The sequence below is a fragment of the Sciurus vulgaris genome, assembly GCF_902686455.1.
Source record: "Sciurus vulgaris genome assembly, chromosome: 2".
In the NCBI taxonomy this organism is placed as follows: Eukaryota; Metazoa; Chordata; class Mammalia; order Rodentia; family Sciuridae; genus Sciurus; species Sciurus vulgaris.
In genome coordinates, this window is record NC_136462.1 from 193,235,652 (window position 1) to 193,250,837 (window position 15,186).

A 15,186-nucleotide genomic window follows, 5' to 3' on the forward strand; every position below is an offset into this window, starting at 1 on the left:
AACACTTCATTTAACAATGGAAGACACTTTATTATTATTTTTTAAAATCATCTCTCAACATTTCAACTCTTGGTAGAAATCAAATGTAAAACATCTGCATTTTTAAATTAGCATATATTGAACTGTCTCAATCACAGCAACCTCATACAGCAAGATACACACCACGAAGGAGCACAGCTGTGGTATTCCTATTGCAGTCTGAGCACAATGTCCATGATGCTAGGGACACTGAACTTTGTCTTCCTAAGACACCTTGGTCACACCTGCTTCTGTCCACTGTAAATTACGTGGCATCACAGTTGGCTAAAGGTTACTATAATGCTGGAACAATCTGGAAACGGAAAACTAGAAAACTAGAGCTCTCAGGAGTGGGCCAGGCATTGCCAGTTCTGAATGTGGAAAGGAAGAACGTCAAGGATGAGTGCCCCAGACGGGCTGGTCTTGGTAATAAAGGTGGTTGAAATGCAGCTTTATATACACATCGTATATCTACATGTGATCTACCAGGTGTATGTAAAAAAGAGCCATAGAAGATTTGGAAAACCTTAAAATCACTCAACAGAGTTGGAAGAATGTCGGCAAATTCACAGTGGCCTCAGGATTCAGCCAGATTTGAACCTGCTAAGAGCTGAATACCTCTTTCTCCCAGAAAACCCCACTGCACATAAATCCCTTCAGTGTGTACATCACGGACACTTATGGCTGAAACATATTATCAGTTCACAAGCAGTGATCTATTTCCAAATCCTTGCTCCACTCCTGCTCTGCACCCTCAAAAGGAAAATCCAGAGGTCGGTGATTCCCAGGTGGAGCTGAGGGGCCTTGGGTGTGGCTGTGTGCAGGCTCAGCCGAGCGCTGGCGGGCCATCTGTCTGGTGGGCACAAACCAACTCCTGCCCACTTTTAGTGCAAAAAGGTCGCAGACGTTGCAGGTGAGTCCTGGAAACTGGTGAAGAGGACCGAGGTGGATGGGTGGCGGGAAACCCGAACGAGTCTCCTCCTAAACGCGACTTGAGAACTTTGGAGTGTGAGGTCACACTCAGCAGGGCCAAGGACCGGGGACATGGGTTCGAAGGCTGAGTCCAGAATCATCCTTGCTCCCTCGGTCTGCAGCCAGGCCTCGGCGGTGCTCACCCCTTAAGTGCAGCTGGAGGTAGGTGTACAGCGTTTACTGCAGGGAAGAGAGGGGCCCTCCACCGACTCCAGAAAAAGGGACATTGTCTCTGTCCCTCCCCTGCCCCAACTCTCCACTCTACTCCAGGGAGTGGGGGACACAGAGGAAAGGGCCCGAGGCCTCCTTGGAAGACTAACCCAGGGCATTTTTATAAATAGCTACATAATCAATTTTTAACCACTTTGAAACACATAGCAAGTTGAATATTTATTTAAAAATAAATCTCAAAAATATCTATTTACAGTACAGTAAGAGGGATGTGTGCAAACAACAGAAAGGGGAGAAGCCAGTCCCACCGTGGGAAGCACGCACTTCAACGTGTGGGGGTGAAGTTCACAAACACCACGGGCGGACTGAGCTGCGGTGGCAACAAAAGGGCTGCTAATACTGGACCTGGTCCACCCTGGACCCCTGCAGAGGCAGGGAAGCCAGGCAGCAGGGGTCTGGCTGGGGATCCTTGTACTGGGGCACAGGATGGCCGAAGGGGTGAGCCGTCAGGAGAGGCCCAGTGTGGCAGGAGGGCTCATTTCACAAGCCAACAGGCCTCTAGCTCGCTGCTGCAGTGGACACTTGGAGGCGACCCAAAGGGCCTTTCCCAGTCCCAGTTGACTTCGCAGTGGGAGGAGCAGTCCCAGAACAGGACCCTCTTGAAAGGAAAAATGAAAACAACCCAACCGAACAGGGAGTGATCAGCAGCAGTGAATCTGAACGGAGCGCCACCCTCTCCCTCGCAGACGCAAGCAGCCATCGGCTGGAACGAGTCCTAAGTGAGCTCTCGGGTGGGGGCAGCTGGCCGATCCCACGACCCATGGGGCCAAGCGCAGCTCTGCTCCTGATTGGCGGCCATTCTTCCTCGCCAGGCAGCCGAAGGTGAGTGGTGTAGCCCTTGTAGCGGGGAGCAGTGCAGCCTACCTGTGCACGAGGTGGGAGAGCTGCGAGGACCTGTAGCTCAGCTGGCTGTGGGGCATGAACTTGTGCAGCTCGTTCTTTTTGCAGCAGGGGTCGTAATGGTAGGCGCTGAGGCAGGCGTCACAGGAGACTTTTGAACACTGGGTGCAGGTGTTGGTGGCACCCGGGCGGTTGCAGAAGCCACAGCGGGAGGTGGCCGTGATGGAGGGCTTGGGCTTCGAGTGGAGGGGTGGCAGCCGGTCAAGGCCCTGAGTCTGGCCTGCGTACTTCTCCCGCAGAGGTGCCCCGTGGGCCAGGCTGTCGTGGGCAGAGACCTTGCTGGGGAAGGCGCTGGACTTGGGGGCCGAAGGACAGACAAGCAGGCTGTCGCAGCGCTGACAGAGGGAGGAGCTGCAGGACAGGCCGCAGTTTTGGCACTTGGAGAGGGCGGACTCTTTGGCGGGGGGTGAGCGCTTGTGGTAGATGGGATGGGCATCGTTCCTGACCAGCCACACATCCGGGCGCAGAGCATCCTGCCTGCGGTACGTGGCCCTGGGTTCCGAGTCCGTGTACAGATCCACGTCATCCTGCGCAGAGAAGTACGTGCTACGCAGTAGGCCAAGGCCATTGTTGGGGGAGGTGGGTGGAAGGTCGTCTGGGCTGCCATGGGGGGAGCTGGACATGGTCAAGAGTGAGGGTGACGGGCGGATGATCTCGTCCTCCAAGCTGTCGCCCAGGTCTGCCACCACAGGCTCCCTCCGCAAGCTCAGCGAGGCCTTTGGGGGTGGCTTCCTGCTCTCCCGGTAGCTGTCGTAGGCGTCCACTGACCTGGACGGCTTGGTCACACGAGGCTTGCAATAGTCCTTGGCTGCCCGCTCACTGGCGGACTTCTGGAGTGCCACACGGGCCATGGACGTGGTCAGGTGCTCCCTGCCCTCAGCCCGCCGCCGCAGCGCATCCGAACAGCCGCGCGCGTCCTCCGTGCTGCTCTTGCGCTCGCTCACCACGTCCAGCTCGGAGTAGCCCTTGTCTTTCACCTGCGAGTGGATCTCCAGCATCTGCTCACACTCGACCTTGGCCAGGAAGAGCTCGAAGGAGACCATCTTCACCTGGAGGGTCTCCACGAGCTCCTTGAGCTTGTACGCAGACCCTAGCTCAGGCACGTAGCCCAGGTAGCTCAGGATGGCTTGGATGTCCTCTTCCAGCAGCGTCGACTTGACGTAGTAAACGAAAGGGCCTGTGTAGGTCTGGGAAGGAGGAAGGGGAGCGGGGGTGGGACCATCGCTCCGAAGCACACGACAGACTGCAGCGAAGCGAAGGGCCGTCAGGCCTGAAGCGGGGCCGAGGGACAGGGAGGAAGGTGGGTCTGGGTGGCTTCCCGCTGCAGAGGCAGAGGCACTGGGCCTGCACGAGGACTTGATTAATGCCTCGGCACCTCTGAAGCTGAGGGGACAGGGCCACTCACTTTCTTGGCAGGGCGCACAGGCTCGGGTCCCATGAGGAAGTCAGGACAACCACAGGTGAAGAAAGGGGTGGGATCACAGGCGGAGGCCTGCCAGCCTGAGCACACTCCCGGCCTCCTGCCCACCCCCACCGGGGCCACTCGGCCTGCTTGAAACCAGGGGGCTCTGAGAGCAGGGGTGGGGGCAGCAACCAAGGGACACTGGCCCTCTGGAAAGGGCAAGGAGGGGGACGTGCAGCCAGCCGCCCTGCCTCACCTTGATGCTTCGGAACTCCTTCTTCCACGGATAGAGGAAGAGGTTGACGGCCACGGTCTCCAGCAGGCTGAAGGCGCAGTGCAAGGCCCGCAGGCTGGAGCTGCTGAGTGAGCGCAGGGAGCTCTCCACCACCTCATAGAACTGGATCAGCCGGAATCGATAAAAGGGATCCACCTTGTGCAGGCTGAGCAGGGTCGAGGCCGCCGCCCGCAGGTGCTCATCGCCGCCAGGCCGCGGCTTGCCAGGGGTGGCGTCCACTTTGCTCTCGTGGAACTGCACGTACTTCCGAAACAAGTCATCCTTGTACTTCGCATCCATTGAGCTGGGCTTCCCCATCTGCTCGGGGCTACCTTACCTCCACCATGGCTGCTGGGCTGGAAGCAGGGGCGTCACTGAAAGCACTGCCATGCTGCTGGCCGGACCAGGGAGTGCCCTGAGGGGGTGGAACAAGAGCAGGTCACTCCCTGAAGTGTTCACGCGCCACCTTCCGACCACCAAGGCAAAACACTATGAGTGGCCGGGTGCAGTGACGCACACCTTTAATCCCAGCGGCTCAGGAGGCCGAGGCAGGAGGATCACAGTTCCAAGCCAGCCTCGGCAACTTAGCAAGGCCTGTCTCAAAAGAAACCATAAAAAGGGTGAGGGAGGTGGCTTAGTGTTAAGGGCCCCTGGGTTCAATTCCTGGTGCCAAAACAAAAAGAAAAACCATGACAAGTGGCCTGGGCCACCCTGGGCACCACGAGTTCTGGGCCCCTGTCTGCTGGCTCATTCAGCACATCTGCAACCACGTGCCACACAGGATGCAAGGTGACAGTGACAAGAGGCCAGATTCGGCCTTGACTCTGCTGAGCTCACAAGCGACAACGTGAGGCACACTGCTGAAACAGCAGCTCAGGGCAAGTGGAGGTGGCACTCCCCTGGACCTGTGGGGTGTGCGGGGTTCAGGAAAGCCCCCAAGGCAGTGACAGCCCACCTGGAGGACAAGGAGGCTGCCTCTGAGGTGGGCGACGGGCGGCAGTGGTGGTGCAGGCACTGCTTGCTCAACAGAATCAGGGCGAGGAGCTGCCGCGTCCCAGGTGAGACAGCAAGACGCTTACCCAGGGCGCCAAGGTAGGGCTTGGATCAGAACCAGGCAGTGTGGCTCCAGAGGCCAGGCCCTTCCCCACCACACCCTGCTTTCCTGAGGCAGGAAGAAGGCGGGAGGCAGGCGGCCAGAGGGAGTGAAGGAGGCAGAGCTGCAGACGCCCCAGGCAGACCCTGGCCTCAAAGAGCACAGTAAGGCCCCGTTTAGCCCGTGCGCTGCTGCGTGCCTCTGATCCTGGCTGCTCAGGAGGCTGAGGCAGGAGGACTGTGAGTTCCAGGCCAGCCTCGGCAACTTAGCAAAGCCCTAAGGAACTTAGGGAGATCCTGTCTCAAAATAAAAAATAAAAAGGGCTGGGGATGTGGCTCAGTGGTTAAGCCCCCTGGCTCGATGCCTGGTACCCCCCACCATCAAAAACCCAGTGTTTATAGCTCCCTACTGGGAGCGACTAGGTCTCTGAGCCAGGACCCAGTGCTCATGGCCGTGTTACCTGCGCAGTCACTGGTTAACAAACACATACAGACCAGCAGAGTTCAAAACTGGTCTTGTCACAAACATGGAGTCAGAGCCAGGCTGCCTGGGCGGGAACCCTGGGGCTCCCAGGTCACTTCCACAAATCACCCAACCTCTGGATCACCTTCTCACCCGAGTTAGTGCAAGGAATCTACGTGACCAACACAGAAAGCTCTTCCCTGAGCGCCAGCTCCACACACGCACTCCACAGCTACGCCTGCCCTGTGAAGGGCCTTCACCCTCAGGAGGCCAGCTCTCCCCAGAAGGCAAGATCAGAGGGGTCACCATCTCCAACTGGGTGGGGACTGTGCATCGGCACTCTCTCCTTTCTGGCCGGAGGTTCCGAGAGTGCAGGATCGGGACCATCTTGCTCAGGAAGGTAACCACCGCATAGCCCCCGAGCAGAGCACGTGCTTCACGTGCTTCGTAAATAGCACAGCTGGACGCAGAGGCGGCGAGTCTGGGAGAGCTGCAAGTGACAGGACTGGACCGACAGTGGAGCCCTCAGCAAGTCTGAAGGCATAGGAGCCAGGCAGCTACCAAGGGTCAGTAAAATCATCCTTATCCCAACAAGCCACTGTCCGACTTCTTTTTAGTTTTGGGGAGACTCCAGGGGTATTAATAGCAGGGTGAGGTGCAATCTGTGGGACATAGAGAGGCCATCTTTTCCCACCCACTGCCCTGCCCAGGGAACCCAGTGCCACAAGGACAGGAGGCGCACAGTAGGCAGGTGAACCTCCGGCTCCTGACCACCGTGGAGGCGCCACGTGGTCCCGTTGCTGCGCCCTCCATGCACTCTCCGCTTCTCTCCAGCTCCCGCCACTCAGATCTCTGATCTCTAAAGGAGCAAGCTCACTTCCATCTCAGGACCTCTCCCATCTGCTCCTGTTGTGTTCTTGTCTTTCCACAGCAGGCTCACCTCGCCATCAGGCCTCAGTTCAAATGTCACCTGAGGCCTCCCTGCCTCATCTCAAGGAACTCCCCTTTCCAGTCCCTGTCTCGTGACAGTCTGAAGTGATCAACTCTGCTCGTTCGTTTACTACTTTGTCTCTCCACCTCCCCCCACACCTGGTAAGCTCCCCAAGGTCCGAGTCTGCTCTACTGGCCACAATGCCTGATAGACCCTGTGCACCTCGGGTGTTGATAAAAGCAGGAGAAATGAACGAGGAAAGGGTGTGCACTAACGTGACATCGCCCCTTCACTTTCTCCTTTGTACCTCCCAAGAATCCTGAGAGCAATAGAGAAGAGTGGGCTCCAAAAGATGGCAAGATGTGACACACACAGGGCATCAAGGGGCTGGGGGTATGGATCAGGGATACGGCACCTGCCTACCTTGCACGAGGTTCTGGGTTCCACCCCAGCACTGTTTAAAAAAAAAAAAAGTGGACATCAAGCCCCCTCCTGAATGTTGCTATGACTTTGCTGCAAACAAGTCAGCTCTGAGCTCACAGAAGCTGATTTTTCACCAAGTCAGCCACCCTCGAGCTCAGTGCTTCAGTTCAGTGTCTGCTGCTCTGTAATCCCACCCTCCTTTGTTGCTGGTGAACAATAAACAAGGAAAAGGGACCCACACAATAAACAAGGAAAAGTTGCTCAAAATTCTAAAAACACAGACGGGAAACCCATCTAAAAGGATCTTGAACCAGCCTCGCTAGGGAGGGAAAAGAGGGAAAAAAAGCGAATACTGAAAGATAATTAAGAAGCTGGGCGCACTGGCACATGCCTGTAATCCCAGCAGCTCAGGAGGCTGAGGCAGGAGGATCTCAGCTCAAAGCCAGCCCCAGCAACTCAGCGAGACCCTGCCTCTAAATAAAATACAAAAAAAGGGCTGGGGATGTGGCTCAGTGGTTAAATGCCCCTGGGTTCAATCCCTGGTACAAAAAAAAAAAAAAAAGTAATAATAATAATAATTAAGGAAAGAGAGAAAGAAACAATTAGCAAGATTCTACTATGTGCCAAGCACCAACCAGGCTTTCTACTTTAACTGCTTCTTCCATTTAATCCCCATGATGACTGAGGAAACCAAGGCTCAACCACCAAGCCTCCTAACCAACAGAGCACAGAAGGGTCAGCGCCCAACCTGAACTCCAGCTGGGAGACACTGAAGAGCCTGGCTCTCTCCCGCTCATCTCACTTCCAAGAGATTAATGTGAGGGTCCCGTTAACTGTTCCTCAATAATCAATGAAATTGGGCTGGGAATGTAGCTCAGTGGGAGAGCACTTGCCTAGCATGTGTAAGGCCCTGGGTTCAATCCCCAGCATTGCAAAAATAAATAAATTAGTACATGAATAATATGTGGAATTCACATGCCAATCCTGACCTTAAAGAAGAAACAGGCACAGAGGGCCAACTCATTTGCCTAAGTGATAAGGTTCAGAAAAAGTGGATCTGGGAACTGATCCTAAGTCAAACAAGCCTGCCGCTTAGCCAAGTGGCCCTGCTGCAACTGCTGGACAGCTCTCCCTGCAAGGCTTGGCTCAGGCAGAACGCCCCGCAGCAGGCTGAGCAGAGTCGGGTTCTAAAAATTCCTATAGTAGCAAAATTCCATCTTCCCACACAGAATGGGGCTGGGAGAGCCGCAAATCTCTCTATGAGGTAAGCTCCAGGGCTAGGGAAAGAGGCTGGCCGGAGATCGGCCAGTGAGGCAGTTACGTCATCCTTGCTGAATACATTTTCTGAGAATACAGGCTGCCTTGTGGCTGGTCATAGCTGGTGTCTTTTCTGAGCACAGAGCCAGCAATTTATTCCCCACACTGCAAAAACAACAAAAAACATGCTCCCTGCAAAAACAGCCTGGTTACAGGAGACCAAGACAGCCCAGTGACAGGCGCTGTTAATTTCTCTAAGCAACCCAAGGATTGGAACACTAAGCTGTGCCAGGCTGGCGGGGGAAAATGGCTCTGTGGATATCCCAACACAAGAGGCAGGCGGGTGCCCAGAGCCAACAACCCTGGACACACCTCCTGCGACCGGAATCGGAGACCCTTGTAAAGCAAGTCAACGAAGAGACAGACACTGCAGAGTTAGGGAGGTGGTGGGCTTTCTAATGATTATCTTTTAAACATAAAGGAAAAGTTCTCTCTGTTCAAAGTTCCATTGAGTGGAACCGAAATGGTCCTAGGTAGCAAAGCATTAGCTCGGCTTTACCTCAACTGGCCATTCAAGCAGAAACACTCCCGGAGCAGCATCTGGGGGCCCCTCCTGCACAGGCAGAGCTATTTCGGTCCCAGCACTGCCCCAGTCCACAGGTTCACACACCCCTGGTCCAGGTTAGGCCTCCCTTCCCCTGCTCACCCCACCTCCATGCACTCATTCCAAGCAGGAGGCTCCTGAGACACATCCGAGGCATCCTCCCCTGGCTGCGAAACGCCAGAAGGTTCCCACAACCCTAGTAGCCTCCTAGTAGCCATTCATGCAGAGGATGGACGCTTCCAGACCTTTGGAAATAAACTAAGTAGAGCTCCTGACGGCCACCTCTCTCAAAGGGGCTCGGAGGCAAACCATGTGCCCTCCCTGCAGGGAACGGAAGCAGGCGACAGCTATACGGGGTTCGTTAATTCCTACGCCTCTGAGGCCGCATCGGTTTGAACGACACCCCAGTCTCGCAACCAGGCCCTCCCCACGGGTCTGCTGTTTGGTGCTGGGAAGGGAACCAGGGTTCTGCGTGTGCCGTGCAAGCCCCACTGGTTCATCGCGGAGCACCGGGCTATCCCTGTGGACGCCTGCCGTGTGCCCGAGGCCGTGCTCGGCCGGCATTCAGTTCTCTGTGGCCAGCAGGCGCCTTCCACTTAACACGGGACAACGGAGGCTGCTGAGAGCGACTTGCAAGGTCACGCAGGGCAGACCCACGTCCGCGCCAGAGCCTGAGCGGGCGACCGCCGCGCGGCCCCTGCCCGCGGTGGGGTCGGGCGTCCTCAGCCTGCCCGGCCGCCGAGGAGCGGGTGTTCCTCCTGAGCTGCCCGAGCACCCTGGGCCGGTCCCGGGAGCCTGCGCGGCAGCCCTGGGGAACCGCGACCGCGAGGGCGGGCCGGGGGCTCCGCGGGCGCCAAGGGCGGGCGCGCCGGGCGGGCCGCGCGGGGACCCCGCTCCCGGGCCGCCGGTCCCTCGGCGCGGGGAAGCCCGGAGGCAGTTTCGGCCCGCGGCCGCACTCACTCACCCCTGAGCGCCGCCGAGGGAAGCAGCGGGGCGCGGCCGCCGCCGGGGCCGAGCCGGCTGGGCTCTCGCCGCTCCGGCCGGCTGCGGGAACCGAGACCAGTACCCCGGGGCCAGCGGCGACCCGGAAACACTCGGCCCGGAAGGGACGCCCCTCGGAGGCGGGCCCGCGGCGAGGCCGGACCGCGGCTGCGCGCTGGGCCGGGACGAGGTCGCCGCCCGCGGCGGGCAGAGACTACGGGCGGCGGCGGCGGCGGCAGCAGGTCCGGGCGCGAGCGCAGACCCCGCGGAACTCTCCTGGGAACCCAAGGGGCCGTTGCCGCGGCTTGTCCCGGACCCGGAAGTAGATGCCCCGGAAGTGACGCTCGCCACTCGGCCGCGAGACGGTGGCTGGCTGGGTTGTCATGGAGACCGGTGGGAGCCGCGGTCGGCCTCCATCTCTGGATTCGCCCCTTGTCAAAACCATCCTCAGGCTGCGCTCGGGCCTGATGGCTGGATCCCTTGACCACATTTTACAGACGGAAATACCGAGGCTCAAAGAGAGCGAGTGGGATGCCAAAATCGCGCGAGAGCGGAAGGCAGCCTGGAGGGCTGCGGACGTTACCGGCTGGGTGGGGGTCGGAGCGCCGTCCCGCTCTGGCTCCGCTGCGTACCGGCGTGTGGTCTTGGGCGAGTTGCTTAAACTCTGAGCCCCGTCGTTCTCACCTGTAAAGTGGAAAAATGGCACCCGCCTCATGAGATTGTCATAGAGTTAATACATGGAAACCACTCAGGACAGTAATCGGCATATAGCAAAGATCTAAATATCTTTTGCATTTTTAATCTGGTAAAATCAAAGGAAATGAGTTCTCTTTGCCCTCGATTTCCCAAACATGGAAGCCGGGCGTGGGGAAGAGCAAGCCTCCTTGCTTTGTGGCTTTGCACCAGGCACCTGCAGAACTTGCATGGTATACGCTGCCATCAGTCCGGACAGCCTGTCGCTTCACCGCTGAATCCCTAGTGCTTGCAAAGTGCCCAGGGCATGCTCAAGACCTGTTGAAAGTTATTTGCGATTGAACTATTCATTCTGTCTGACTTACCCAGGACATTATTGGAGGCTCACAGCCCATTCCAAGCCAGGTTCTCTTCCTCCAACACACTTTTAGCTTCCCGCAACTACCACATTCTTGATGGCTTCTGTGCATCCATATGCTGTTGCCTTGGTGTGGCTGTCTTTCCTCACCTCTTCCCTTCCCAGCCTTCTTGGCTTCCAGTCCTGGCTCAGTCCTCACTTCCTTTCTGAAGTCTTTCCTGATTTCTCCCAAGATCCTTTTTCTCCTGTCCCCACCATACTGTCTTTCATGTTCTTATCTCAGTTTCCAGCACAGTGGAATATACATATATTTAATATGACACCCCACCAGACCCCAAGTTCCCTGTTCATCTCCAGTTCCCTTGAGCTCCACACATGTTTGATCAGCTGGTGCCAACAGATGTTCTTTGAATGTGGAATTCTTCCTCTGAGCCTTAGTGACCCCAGCTAAAGCCAGTGGGGCTTCAGGAGTCCATGACATGATTCTGGGGAAGGAAACATTTAGAGAACCAGCAATCATTTCTTCAAACAGTGGCAATTACTCTATGTACCTGTTGCTGCCTAGGCACCCCTGAAGGTCTTTGTGTACGTGTGAGCTCAGATTTAAGTGCCTCTCTTAATCAGCTGCAAAGTGATCACACAGCTGAGAAAACCCATCCCACCTGAGCTATGTCTGCCTTGACAGCTCAAAACTCTCCTTTTGGCAAGTGTTGCAAGATTGCATTTTCACCTGAGACCACTAAAAAATAAGTCTCTTCCAGATCTGTGGTTCTGTGACAGCCAAGAGAGAAACAGATTTCTAAGAAGGACTTCAGCTGTAGGAAACCCCAGTCGTGGGGACTCAGTGACATTTTCTATCAGAAAAGACCCAAAGTCTCTGCTGTGTGCAATGGCACGGGCTTGTAATGCTAGCTTCACGTGAGGTGGAGGCAGGAAGTTTGCAAGTTTAAGACCAGCCAGGGTAACTTATGGAGATCCTGTCTCAAAATAAAAGGGCGGGATTGTATGTCAGTGGTTAAGCACTTGCCTAGTATGTGAGAGGCCTGGGTTCCAGCCCCAGCACTGTAAAACTAAACAGAATAACAGAGTGACACTTTGCATCCTTTAAATGCTGCTGAGGGTTTGTGATTTCTCTGCCTCTAAGTGTGGAAATCATGGGAGCATCTTTTTCATATTTTATTACATAATGATTAGCAGATTACATAACGGTCATGTGACCATGATCAGGCACCTCTACTTCCTAAGCGCCAACAACGCGAACAACCTACCTACCTCTTTCTATTTTTTAGTTTTCTTTTTAATCACAAAAGTAGCACATGACTCCCAACAATACGGAAGCGTATGGAACAAAGAGTGAAGGAGAAGAGCTACCCCACAACCTGGCAGATTTCTTGGTATCTGCCAGAGAAAAGCACAAGTGCGCAAAGCCACCTGCGGCATCACTGTCTATGATGAGGAAACAGAACAGGCCAACTGCTTCTCGATAGCACAGCAGAACAGTGCTGCCATACTGACCGCAGAGACCCTGCAAAGGAAGGTGCAGACAGCTCTCCAGGACATGCTGTGGAATAAGGAGGGACCTACCGTGCGTGGAAGGACAAGACCAACACTAGATGGTTCCCAAGGGTTCAGGTCAACTGGGGAAAGCAATGCGGGCACAGAGGGTTGGCCAATCACTGCACAAATACATTTTTACTTGATTTTTACTAGTATCTTCTTCCCCCAGAAGTCAGTGGACTGTGTGAGGACAGTACTACATCAACTTTGTGCAGTTTGGACACTACTACCCAACAGCTACACTACCCAGCAACTAGCGGAGGGTTCAACTCTATTTTTCTAATCAAAATTTTCCTGACTGCCTACAATGTGCCAGATCAGATGTTGGATTAAAAGGGTACAACAGTAAGCAGGACAGACCAGCCCCCGTCCTCAAGGAGTGTACAATCCCATCAGAAAGAGATTTTAGTAAAACAGGACCTGGGGGGATTAAAAACCTGTAATTCAGACTAGAGGTGGTCAGTGTGACGAGAGGGTGCAGAGCTGAGAGCGTGGGGAGGCCACTCTCACAGGGCAAAGTGAGAGCGGCCTCAAGGAGAGGCAGCAAGTGTGCTGCCCCCGAGCGACCTGAACATGTGAGCAGGTCTGTCTCCTCCTGGCGGAAGGAAGCAAGCAAGCAGAGGCAAGGACCGGAAGTTGAACATCATTGGGTGCACTGGTGCATGCCTGTCATCCCAGCAACTCAGGAGGCTGAGGCAGGCGGATGGCAAGTTCCAGGCCAGCCTCAGCAACTGTAAATTTTTTTTTTTTATTTTTACAGACTGCATTTTGATTCATCGTACACAAATGGGACACATCTTTTCGTTTCTATGGTTGTGCACGATGTAAATTCATACCATTTGTGTAATCATACATGTGCATAGGTAATGATGTCTGTCTCATTCCACCATCTTTCATACCTCCGCCCCCTCACCCCTCTCATTTCCTGCTACATAATCTAAAGTTCCTCTCTCACCTCCCCGCCCCCGCCACCCCCATTATGTATCATCATCCACTGATCAGGGAAAACATTCGGCCTTTGTTTTTTTGGGATTGGCTTATTTCACTTAGCATGATATTCTCCAGTTCTATCCCTTTATCTGCAAATGCCATAATATTATTATTCTTTATGGCTGAATAATATTCCATTGTGTATATATACCACAGTTTCCTTATCCATTCATCTGTTGAAGGGCACCTAGGTTGGTTCCACAATCTAGCTATTGTGAATTGAGCAGCTATGAACATTGATGTGGCTGCATCACTGGAGTGTGCTGACTTTAAGTCCTTTGGCTATAAACAGAGGAGTGGGATAGCTGGGTCAAAAGGTGGGTCCAGGGCTGGGGAGATAGCTCAGCTGGTAGAGTGCTCACCTTGCAAGCACAAGGCCCTGAGTTCGATCCCCAGTACCGCAAAAAAAAAAAAAGTGGGTCCATTCCAAGTTTTCTGAGGAGTCTCCACACTGCTTTCCAGAGTAGCTACACCAATTTGCAACTCCACCAGCAATGTAAAAGTGTGCCTTTTCCCCCACATCCACGCCAAGCCTCAGCAACTTAGCAAGATCCTATCTCAAAATTTTTTTAAAAAGGGGGGACATGGGGTCACAGATGGAGCTCAGTGGTTAAGTGCTCCTAGGCTTAAGCCCCAGCACAAAAAATAATAATAACAAAACAAAAACAAACTGGAAACTGAAAACTTGTGAACATTGAAGGTGGGTATGTAGTAAGTTCTAGTCCAGGAAATTAGTAGGCTGAGGTCTCACATACTCCCTAACTCAGGGTAAGCAGTCAGTTAATCCTTCAGTGAGAAAATGCAGAAGCCCCTCTGTGCCCCAGTTTGTCCATCCATGAGATTGGAAGATAACAGTAGTACCTGTCACAACACAGGAGATGTCCATGCAAGCACTTGGGTAAATGCTCAGTTGGCATTAGGTACAACTGTCAGTCTCCTATCCTTCTGCCCCTGCAAAGAGTCCAGGGGCACTTCACTCAGTCATTGCTTATTGATTCTCTTGAGCAGATGAAATGTTCCTGACACTGACTTCTCTCTGGGATCCTCACTGAGTTCTGTGAGCTTCATTGCATTGCTAGCTCATCTTCATGATTATGGAGCATGCACGCAAGTCAGACTACCTGTTTCTCCACCTGTAAGCAGGGCTCCTCAGGTTATTTTGCACATTGAACGGGATAATGCCTGGGAAGAACTTCACCAGTACCGGGAAGGGAGTAAGTCTGCCCAAATGCGAACTCAGAGTGGCCTGCCTGCTGTCATGCAAACGAATTGACTGGAGGCTGAGGATCCTCTAGCTCCTAAAGCTAGGGGTTCATTTTGGCCTCTCACAGGTAGAGGCAGGGCCTGGTGGAGGTTTGTAACCTCCAAGAAGGTATGTGTTGAACTGAAAGCCAGTGCTATCAGGTAGTAAGAAAGGCTTGCTTTCTCCATAAATGTAAACCAACTGTCAATCACTTTAAAGTCTTTGCACCACCCAGAAGTCCAAAGGTAATGCTGCAGACTTGAGGGCTGTTATTAGTGGGACCCACCTAGGGGTGCTTGCTAAATTGCTGAAGCTGGCCTTGAACTTGCCATCTTTTGCCTCAGCTTTGAGTAGCTAGGATTTCAGGCATGCACCACCACGTCCAGCTTGCTTGGATGATTTATTATTTGTAGGTGGACACAATACATTTTTATTTTGCTTTTATGTGGTGCTGAGGACCGAACCCAGGGCCTTATGCATGCTAGGTGAGTGCTCTACCACTGAGCCATAACTCCAGCCCTGGATGATTCTTAATTGCACTGAAAGCAGTAACCCAGAGGTTATAAGTTCTTGGTGTGTCCTGCACAGTCTCTCCAAGGACTGTTTGCAGGAATCAAACATCTTTGTCCTCCCACTCCCTGGAAAGGAGCAAGGGAAAGCCACACCCAGGTTGTCTTTATTGCATAGCAGCATTATCTCTGAGCAAGCAGGAAGGCACAGAAGAGCCAAAGGTCTAAGTTCAGACCCCAGCTCTGTCACTCTCCATTTGTATGACCTTGCACAAGCTATCCAACCTC

At 54.1% G+C, this 15,186-nt stretch overlaps 1 protein-coding gene across 1 annotated transcript; it reads right to left on the reverse strand.

The window, feature by feature from the left end:
- Positions 1 to 1,016: 1,016 nt before the first annotated feature.
- Positions 1,017 to 9,678, reverse strand: SPATA2 (spermatogenesis associated 2). The gene is made up of 3 exons (XM_079126638.1): positions 9,532 to 9,678; positions 3,780 to 4,212; positions 1,017 to 3,308 (listed from the first exon to the last, which is right to left on the reverse strand). The coding sequence occupies exons 2-3, from the start codon at positions 4,113 to 4,115 to the stop codon at positions 2,082 to 2,084; spliced, it is 1,563 nt and encodes a 520-aa protein (XP_078982764.1). The 5' UTR covers positions 4,116 to 4,212; positions 9,532 to 9,678; the 3' UTR covers positions 1,017 to 2,081.
- Between the last annotated feature and the right edge of the window lie 5,508 nt (positions 9,679 to 15,186).

Coding starts and splice junctions, on each gene's coding strand:
- SPATA2 (XM_079126638.1), bottom strand. CDS start 4,115: ATGGGGAAGCCCAGCTCAATGGATGCGAAGTACAAGGATGACTTGTTT. Junction 3,309..3,779: donor AGGAGTTCCGAAGCATCAAG/GTGAGGCAGGGC, acceptor CCTCCTTCCCAG/ACCTACACAGGCCCTTTCGT.